At 37.4% G+C, this 9,541-nt stretch overlaps 1 protein-coding gene across 3 annotated transcripts in view; it reads left to right on the top strand.

Moving 5' to 3' along the window:
- The window catches only part of fra (neogenin protein frazzled), a 33,032-nt gene extending 23,660 nt beyond the window's left edge, over positions 1–9,372 (top strand). The window contains exons 4-22 of one of the 3 annotated variants that reach the window (XM_088050006.1): positions 1,598–1,811; positions 1,860–2,084; positions 2,137–2,281; positions 2,519–2,679; positions 2,731–2,846; positions 3,012–3,501; positions 4,358–4,640; positions 4,688–4,894; positions 4,943–5,231; positions 5,277–5,641; positions 5,695–5,842; positions 5,889–6,050; positions 6,099–6,293; positions 6,656–6,694; positions 6,758–7,126; positions 7,284–7,370; positions 7,612–7,804; positions 7,856–8,028; positions 8,077–9,372. In XM_088050006.1, coding sequence (XP_087906132.1) covers positions 1,598–1,811; positions 1,860–2,084; positions 2,137–2,281; positions 2,519–2,679; positions 2,731–2,846; positions 3,012–3,501; positions 4,358–4,640; positions 4,688–4,894; positions 4,943–5,231; positions 5,277–5,641; positions 5,695–5,842; positions 5,889–6,050; positions 6,099–6,293; positions 6,656–6,694; positions 6,758–7,126; positions 7,284–7,370; positions 7,612–7,804; positions 7,856–8,028; positions 8,077–8,306 — 4,091 coding nt within the window. In that variant the 3' untranslated portion in view covers positions 8,307–9,372. The remainder of the gene's footprint in view (positions 1–1,597; positions 1,812–1,859; positions 2,085–2,136; positions 2,282–2,518; positions 2,680–2,730; positions 2,847–3,011; positions 3,502–4,357; positions 4,641–4,687; positions 4,895–4,942; positions 5,232–5,276; positions 5,642–5,694; positions 5,843–5,888; positions 6,051–6,098; positions 6,294–6,655; positions 6,695–6,757; positions 7,127–7,283; positions 7,371–7,611; positions 7,805–7,855; positions 8,029–8,076) is intronic. The other 2 variants (XM_088050007.1, XM_088050008.1) reach the window with 2 other exon arrangements.
- The last annotated feature ends 169 nt before the right edge of the window (positions 9,373–9,541 follow it).

Here is a 9,541-nt window from a genome sequence, read left to right on the forward strand (position 1 = left end):
GGTTTGAATTATTATTTAAATTTGGATTGTCTAAAATTTGTCGCGAAATTGGATTCCGTGAAATTGATGTTATCTGGATTCAAACTTTTAATACTAAAAAAATATTAATCTGGAGCGATTAATTAATGGGTAATTATATGTACTTTACTTTCAAAACAACTTTATTTAATAGTCGTAATAAAAAATTTAAAAGTGCATAAGTTTATACCATTGATATTAAAACGCTGCGGAAATGACACTCGTTTTATTTTTATACCGTACTTATGTAACTTATCTACTAAAATTACTTCAATGAAACTAAAAATATATTTTGGTTTAATTTCAACGAAATTTTGGTATTTTTAAGAACATGGTATAAACTGCGGTCGATGTTTCGCTTATTTTTGGCGCAAATTTGCGTTATTTGAGTTCATTTTACGCAGAATTTTGCGCTAATTGCAAATGCGGACTCAAAATTGACAGAAGACAACAAATAACCGATTTATGGCCGTTTAAAATTTTGGAAATTTGGATTCTATTTTTCAAATTTTTGAAGCTTAAGATCTCCATAACCACGCCAGACATTAAAAAACGGTTTACTCAAAATTCGATGGTAAATTTTTTCGCTAAAACAAAAGTATTTATTTAAAAAAATGACAAGATCTATTTATATCATTTTGGCTTGTTCAAATATTAGCTTACTTCATTTTATTCTTGATAGAAAATGTTTAAAAAAATCGCAAAACAAACAATTTAAATTTTTACCAAAATCACTTAGAACCTTATAATTCTCACGTCACATCATTCTCACGACATTCAGTGGTATTAAACGTCGTTTTAGCCTCGAAAAAAAAATTCAAAATCACCCGAAAACACTTCTTGACAACAGATTTTGGTCAATCTCTCGTTTATTTGTGAAGCAAACTAGCAAACTCAAGTTATTTATGCTCATTTAACGCAGAATTTCACTCAAAATTTAAAACTATGCGAATTTTTAACGTACGTTAACAAATAATTGAGTTATGGCGTTTTGTATATTTGGGTAGTCGCCAGAGAGCCAGATTTTTGAAGGTTTGAAAACATCAATGCTCCATATTTATCGTTTATATTTATTTTGACCTGAAATTAAAAAAAAAATAAAAGATGCCATACTTTTAGAAAACTTTAATTTTATTGTTTGACCGCCATTTTGAAGTACGTAATGTCATATAAAGTCCAATTTTTTTTCTTTAAAAATGAATTTAATTAGCCACTCTATTCTATCAGTATAAATTCTATAATGGTCTTGCAAAAATTTCTAGAATTTATTTTTATATGCATGCGAAAAGTGGAAAATTTGAACACTCGCTATATTACAAATAAAAGCATTCTGGTCAAAATTATTTATAGAAAATTTATAAAGCATTACAATTTCGAAGATACCAACGTTTCATTGAAATGGGATGAAAAAAAAATCACTAGGAATTACTCATATTATTTAGGAGTAACATTCAATAAGGGTCGATCAGTCTGTTTTTGCCTCAAATTCTGCCCACGACCTCTGCTCTCTCCAAAATCAGGCGATGTTTTTTCATCTTTGCGTTGTTTGTCATGGGATAACCAAAACTGTCTCTTTAAGATATATCAGGCTTCACGGAGGAGCCCCGCGATATCAGTGTTTACATAGGACAAAGGGCCTATTTCGCTTGTCACGTAATTTCATCACCGGCCGCCAAGATACGATGGTTAAAAGACGAACGACCGCTCCAAATAGACCAATTAAGAATGACTATTCTTCCATCCGGAGCATTAGAAATCGATGAAGTAATAGAATCCGATCAGGGTTCATACAGGTACTTTTCCAACAGTTATAAATAAAATCCACATTTTTTAATTACTAGGTGTAACGCATCAGGTTTGAACTTGTACAAATTAAGCAATAAAGCGACGTTGTTGGTGAATGTGGACTCTGAAAAGGCAGCTCATGTTGCACCCCCAACGTTTATTGCTCGACCGAAACCAGCTGTGGTCATCGAAGGTCAAAATATATCACTAGATTGTGCAGCTAATGGCAATCCCAATCCCACGATAACCTGGCTCAAGGATGGTCGAATTATTGATATGACGTTAGTTCTTTATTATTTTTATTAAAACATGAAATTATTGGCTTTGTTGTAGTTTTTTGGATAGTAGATTTAGTAAAGTTGGTTCCACGAGTTCCCTGTGGATTACTAACATTAAAGAGGAAGATGCGGGAACTTATCAGTGTCGAGCGGAGAATAGGGAAGATAGTTTGGACGCCTCAGCTACAATTCAGGTTCAAGTGAGTGATTTTTCCGTTTTTATGTCGATTTTGCAAGATTTATCATGCTTATCTGTTTATTTCCTCATTGCACTGTTGCGTAAACTGATAATACAAAAAGGTGTATTAAAACAAGCAAACATAATCGCAATGCAGTGCGAAATTTAAGCGCATCCACCATTTTTGCAGCACTTTGAAATTTTCACATCAGTTTAAAAGCTTCCACTGCAAATAACTGCATTCTTAACTTCCTTTCAGGTGCCTCCTAGGTTTTTAAAGAAACCCCAAGACAAAGTAGAGTTAGCAAATAAAGACATTGAATTAGAATGTAGTGTTTACGGTAATCCTGAACCCAAAATCAGTTGGTTCAAGGACGGCGAAGTTATCAATTCCAACGATTACTTCAAAATTGTCAACGGGTATTGTTAACCACTTTTTAATCTCAGGATTTTACATTATCCGAGTTGTAGACACAATCTGAAAATCATGGGATTAATGGATTCGGACTCGGGCATATTCCAGTGCTTTGCATCAAATCCGGGCGGAAACATTCAAGCGGCTGCTAGCATCAAAGTGGTGAAACCCGGTTAGTATAATTTTTGTAATTGTGGGTGAAAATTATTGTTACATTTTTTCACCCGCAAGTTATAGAAAAATCAAAGCGAATTTTTATTTATCTTATTTTTATTTTTCCGTACCTTCCTGTGGTCCCTTCGCCCTGCTTTGTTACTAATCGCATGTGCATGTGTAGGAGCAAAGAAACCAAAATCCGGTCGTAAAAAAGTAAAGAAAGACGAGACTTCCCGTAAAACACAGATTGACAAATTGCAGTCTATTACTCTCTTTTCTCACTTAAAAACTGAAAATACTGGAAAGTTAGGCGACGTAGACTTTGGTCACTTGGCATCTCGTAGGAATTATATGCAAGATTCTTCCTTTCCTCTGTCGACTAGTTACGGTTATGATCCTCATTCCGCTTTTTCTTCACTGAAAAGTAGCGAATCTAATGATAATATTAACTTGGGTGATATTCAACATGCTTTTTCCCCTGCCTCTTCCAAACCTATTATAGCGGAAACTTCCGTTTCCAAAACAAGCGAAGGACTGCCAGGACCTCCTCAAGATCTCAAAGCCCCGATTATTAAAGCAAGATTTGTTACATTGAGTTGGAGGCCTCCGGTTGTTAACAACGACGGTATCCACACTTACACGGTATATTATCGACAAGAAGGCAGCGAAAGGTAAGACGAGTGTTTGTAATTTCGCTTTAATAATACGATGCGGGAGCGAATAATTTTTGGTACCAATTGAGTGGACATTTGAAATGCCAATTTTATTGATTAAAGACATTTACATTTATATTGCCCGAATATGCAAAGCGTTTTTATGCTCATGACGCCATTTCTGGTACTTTATTCAAAAGTTTGAACATCTACTTAAAATAAGTATAAATTTACGTTCAAATATGGAACGTGCAGCCCAAACTTTTCATATTCGTGTACTTTTTATTGCCCTGAACTTTTAATATTTGAGAGTTTAATATAATATTTATCGCACTGGTTTTTCAACTCGAAATATATTTATTTAGAGGAGATTATTTAAGTAAACCAATGCGATGATTCAAACTATACAGATCTAAAGAAGTTCAAATTATAATTTTTTGTTCGTTAAATATGATTCATAACTCTTGAAACAAAACAAAATGGAAAACACTAGAAATAAATTTAGTTTCTTTTGTTCAATGTCGTATTAAAATGACAAAGCCGCCTCTATTGACTTTGTCGCTTAAAATAGGACTTTTTATTTATCGGTCTTGAAAATAGATCGTTGCGGAGGCGGTTCAATGCTTTGACCACGCCGCCCCCAAGCCAAATCGATGATCCATAAAATTTTCTACTCTACAGGTCTATACATTTATTACTTGTTAATTTAATAAATTAAAATATGTACTGCAATGCCACCTGGTCCCGTTAAAATTATTAGAGAAAACAGTGCAGCGGCGTTTAGCTTTTTCCCTGGTAAATTGAGTGAACGCCGTAATTTCCTCCCGGAAGCCCCACTGGCGTCTTTCCCTAACCAAATTCTTGCGGTTTGCAGATGGCGAGTACAGAATACCAGCAGATCTCGCCTCGAAGAAATAAACATCGCCGGACTAACTCCAAACCGCGTTTACCATTTTCGAGTTGCGGCTATAAGTTTAATCGGAACAGGCGTTTCTTCGGAGAGTTTAACAATAACAACTCAAGCCGAAGAACATGTCGCTAGCGCTCCGACGCATTTTGTGGCGTTCGCGACGAGTCCTACCAATATTCATCTCGTTTGGAGCTCCCCTGAACTCCCTAATGGAAACATTAAAAGATACATTATTTACTACATGGAGGTACAAGCTGTACTGAAACATTATCCGTTGTAATTGAGTATTTTTAGACGAGTTCATCGCTTGAACACAACATCGATACGACCGAATCGAAGTTTCTTCTATCAGGTTTGTCTGTGTTTACCGAATACAGCGTTTGGATAGTTGCTGTGAATGAAAACGGCCCCGGGGCAGCGACTGAGGAGAAAATTATCAGGACTTTTAGTATGGCTCCATCAGAATCGCCATCGAATGTGACGCTGGAGCCCTCGAGCACGGTAATTTTACCGTAATAGTTAAAAGCCATTACTTACGGGTTGTTTTAGAGTGTAATAGTCCGGTGGGAGCCCCCACCAAAAGAGTCCCAAAATGGCGTTATTACAGGTTATAAATTACGGTACAGGAAACAGGGTAAAAAGGGGGTTACGATAACAACCCCCGCAAACGAAAGATGGTATGTTTTGAAGGACCTAGAACGAGGATCCGAATATCAGATCAAACTCTGGGCTATTAACATAAACGGGACAAGTCCGCCGACAGACTGGATTAGTGTGGAAACGTACGAGAATGATTTAGACGAAAGTCGTGTTCCGGACGAACCAGGACCGCTCAGAGGTGAATATCGTCATTTTTTCACCACCAGTCTAATGGTTTTTACAGTGCGGCCAACCTCGGATAGGCTGTACGTAATGTGGACGCCACCCTCCAACCAGAATATCCGCGTCAGGAATTATATCCTTGGTTGGGGGAAAGGGATCCCAGATATGTACACTCAAGAGCTTGACGAGAAAGCGCGGAATTACATTATCGAGAAGTTGGAAGCTAACTCGGAGTATGTGCTAAGTTTGAGGGCGATGAACGAGATGGGTGCTGGGCGCCCCGTTTACACCACCGTGCGTACTCAGGATGAGCCTCCACCAGAACCGACAACCCCTTTGATTCCGCCGATTGGATTGAAGGCGCAGATTTTAAGCGCCACGTCCGCCGTTCTCTACTGGACCGATACAACTCTGAGTAAAAGTCAAGTAACTACTTTAATTACTTCTAATTGTCCATTTCTGATTGTTTCCTGTTTCAGTACGTCCGAGATAATCGCTACTACGTGGTTAAATATACCGCTGAAAAAACCATGAAAACACGACATCAGAATGTCAGCGACTTAAACCTAATGATTGACGACTTGAAACCGAATACTATGTATGAATTTTCAGTTAAACTCGTGAAAGGTTTGTTAATTGTTTAGAATTAGACGCTTTGTAACGTGTAATTTAGGGCGCAAAGAGAGTCCTTGGAGCATGGTGGTTCAAAACGCGACCTGGGAACTACCTCCAAACGCCGCACCAAGAGATTTAGACGTGCATTTGAAAGAGGATGAACCCCAACTCGTGGAGTTAACGTGGCAACCGCCTAAAACAAGCACCGGGAGAATCACAGGTTTGATTGACCGTAAATGGAGACCGAAGGTTATAGGCTCGTTTTCAGGCTATGTGATATTATACACCGATAATAAAACAAAGAGCGATCGTGAATGGCTACCTCAAGTAACCAAGGGTGACAAGCATTCAGCCGTGTTGCGTGACCTTAAGCCATTCACAGAGTACTATTTTAAAGTTCAAGCCCGAAATAGTAAAGGTTATGGACCCTTTTCGAATGTCGTCATTTTCACGACAGGACAAAGTAAGTTATGACGTTGATAAATACAAACAAAACAAAGAGTCTTATCTTAATCGCGGCGCGAAATGCATTTGATGTTATCACGACTACAATTTTCACTTAGTAACTCGAAAATTGGGAAAGTTTATAAGTGACCAACGCAACTTTTCAATGCAGCTGCTTTAGATAACTATGAAATAACAGTTTTATCTTTACGTTTCAAGTGTTTTTATTAATTATCTTATTTAATTTGGTCGAATTACATGTTTTATGTTTGTCTTAGTTTTTTTATCAGCAAACAAAAGTCGCTGTAATCTCACGATTTGAAGCGTACTTTTAGATTTTTTTTTTCTTTTTTTTATTTATTTTTGTTTTATTTTTGGTAGATGTTGGTATTTTGGCAGCCAGCTCAGGGCAACACATAGGTAATTATTTTCTTTTTTTCGCGTTTTGTCCAAGGAAACGGGTCAACAGATTTTTTATTCCAGGCGGCAAAGGCATATTTTCCGGCACCGTGATCTTGTACCTCCTCATCGGAGGCTGCATAGTCGCTGTGACCACAATCGGTGTGGTGACAACAGTGCTATGTTGCCGAAGAAGGGAAACCACCAGTTCTCCAGACCGCAGCAAAAAAGGCTACCAAAAAGGCACCCAAAGTGTTAAACCGCCGGATCTCTGGATCCACCATGATCAAATGGAGTTAAAAGCCATAGAAAAGAGCCAATCTAACACAGACGGCGCTAGTAGTAGTGGTGCCATGACGCTGCCCCGAAGTATGGGGGGCAACGATTACGATGCTCACGACGCCATACATACGAATTCGTTAGATCAGCGTACTTATGTTCCTAATTATATGGGTAAGGCAGTTTTGTTGTGACTTGCATGGAAATTGTACCTACCTGCAGACACTTTTTTGGTTTTTTAAATGTTTTTGTTAACGACTAATGACTAATTCACAGGTTTAGAGCAGATGTTTGTTTTATTTATGCACTGTTTTCGCTTTGCCGCACTTAGGTGTTTCCCCCGATGAAAAAATCAAACGAACGGTCAGAGCTAAGCCGATTATTACGCTGCCTGTGGACTCCAAACCCCCCAGAGAACGTAAGTAGCTACGATTGCTTGAGCTGTTGTGATGTGACATGAAAATAAAAAAAGTTTCCATTTAAACGTTTTTTATCCATATTTTTGTTGTGTTATATTGTTACATAAGCGAGAAAGTTGGTCATTTCTTCAAAAGACACAATTTAATCGCGAGTGGAAATGACCAATGAGTATGTTTATCGTATTTTTAAGCACATTTAATCCATTCCGACTTGAAAATTGTAATAATTTTTTGGTGTAGCCATCGCGACGCCCATCAACACCACTTCCCTGAGCCAATCGAGCTCGGATTCGACGCCTTCAAGTAGACCTTCATATCCTCGCACACAGTACAACATGCCCCGTGCCCACGTAACAATCGATTCGTCTTTATCGAATCCGCCTACAGAAAATCCTTATGCCTTACACCCCCCAGGTTGGACCGAATCAAATAGGTAAAATAGTCTTTATTCAAATCCCCTCAATCTAATTAGATGTAAATACAGTCAACCACCACCGGCTCATGTCACCGCTGTCCCAACTTACGCCCCCGGAATGGGTGTTTTAGCGGAGTCTCAAATAAAACGCGTCCCAGCGCAGGGACATCCTCTGAAGAGTTTCACAGTGCCGGCACCGCCACCCATATCAGCTCCAGGGACGCCGCAACCGAAACATATAGGTCAGTTTCTGTTGTCAAAGTCGAAGAGGTGTTAGAATGTGGTTTTAGTGAGGCCGAATTCATCCCCCTTCAAGAAGCCCCCCACGAGTAGTTCGAGTACGTTAACGGGTACGCCGCCATCTAGAATAAACCCGTCAAATCCGCCCCCGCACACTGTCGAGGAAGTACAAAGACTGCAACCGTCGCATTCAACGGAAGAGCTGAATCAGGAGATGGCGAATTTGGAAGGACTCATGCTCACGCTTAGTACAATCACAGCGAATCAGTTTGAATGTTAAGGTGATAGAAAAGACGTTTAGGCAGCTCGACTTTATTTATTCAAGTGACTTAAGATACGAAATTTAGTGTTAATTTCAAACCGAGGTGTTCAGGTTACGAATTTCGAACGCTTTTTACGTAATGGCACTAATTTAAGTCGTGCTTTTGTAATTAAGTTAATTTTAGTTACGGAAAGATCTCAATATACACTAATCTAACGCCAATTGGCATAATTGGGCCTACTTTTATAAGCCATATAGGGGATAAGTGATTTTTGTACGGCCATTTTATAAGCAATTTTCTTTTTATAAAACAACGGCTCAAAATAGTTCCTTTTGTAGGAGTCTAATTTTTTATTTAGTTGAATATGTGATATTATATTAACCTGACTTCTTCAGAGGAAACTGTCCACAATTCAGTATTCTTGCCTTGATTTCTGGTGGGCAACACCGCTGATGCAGACTGAAGTGCATCAAAAATACTCAATTGCCCACTTAACAATGGTGATTGGGCTTTCACCGCCACAGCGATCGCCATTTCAACGATTTTATTTAAATATTTAAAAAGCCGTTTACAGTACAATCAGCGAATATTTAAATAAAATGGTGATGCCAATTCTTGTACATATTGTTTGTAAAAAGTTTTATTGTATTTATTGAATAAATCGATTTTTACATTTTGTATTATTGTACATAAAAATGTGAAATATATTTAAATTTTATACATTAGTACTAAATGTAACTACATAATCTGCTAAAATGCTTTAAGCAAACTCACAGTCATGGAGAAGCCTAACATTTCTCTATGTTGTAGCAATATTTTTTAACCGCGTTTTAGTTTCAGTTGAAAAATATGCATAGAATTATTGTTTGGACTGTACCTTTATGAAAGATTTTGCTATTTTTAAGTAACGTACGTAATAATGTGATGTGTGATTAATTGGCTAATTGCAGGCATGTTTCAATTTCACTTGCCTTATAAATCGTAATGTAACATATTTTACGAACCTTTTTTACTGTAGTAGTAGGTAGCTACTTACTATTGTAATTTATGTGACTGATATAAATAAAATAAAACACAAGTATATACATGGAGTCTGATTTTTCCTACTCATTGTTTTTTTTTCTATTATTTCTTCTTTTAAATATGTTTTTCTTTTCTATGATTTATTAGATTTTTTTAACTAATTAAATTTTTGAATTGAGAATCTCATAAGAATTTGAACTCCCGCGCTCTCGTTTTAAGTCGCCTTATG

The sequence above is a fragment of the Gnatocerus cornutus genome, chromosome 1 (genome assembly GCF_029298725.1).
Source record: "Gnatocerus cornutus isolate USDA-ARS CGAHR chromosome 1, icGnaCorn1.1, whole genome shotgun sequence".
In the NCBI taxonomy this organism is placed as follows: domain Eukaryota; kingdom Metazoa; phylum Arthropoda; class Insecta; order Coleoptera; family Tenebrionidae; genus Gnatocerus; species Gnatocerus cornutus.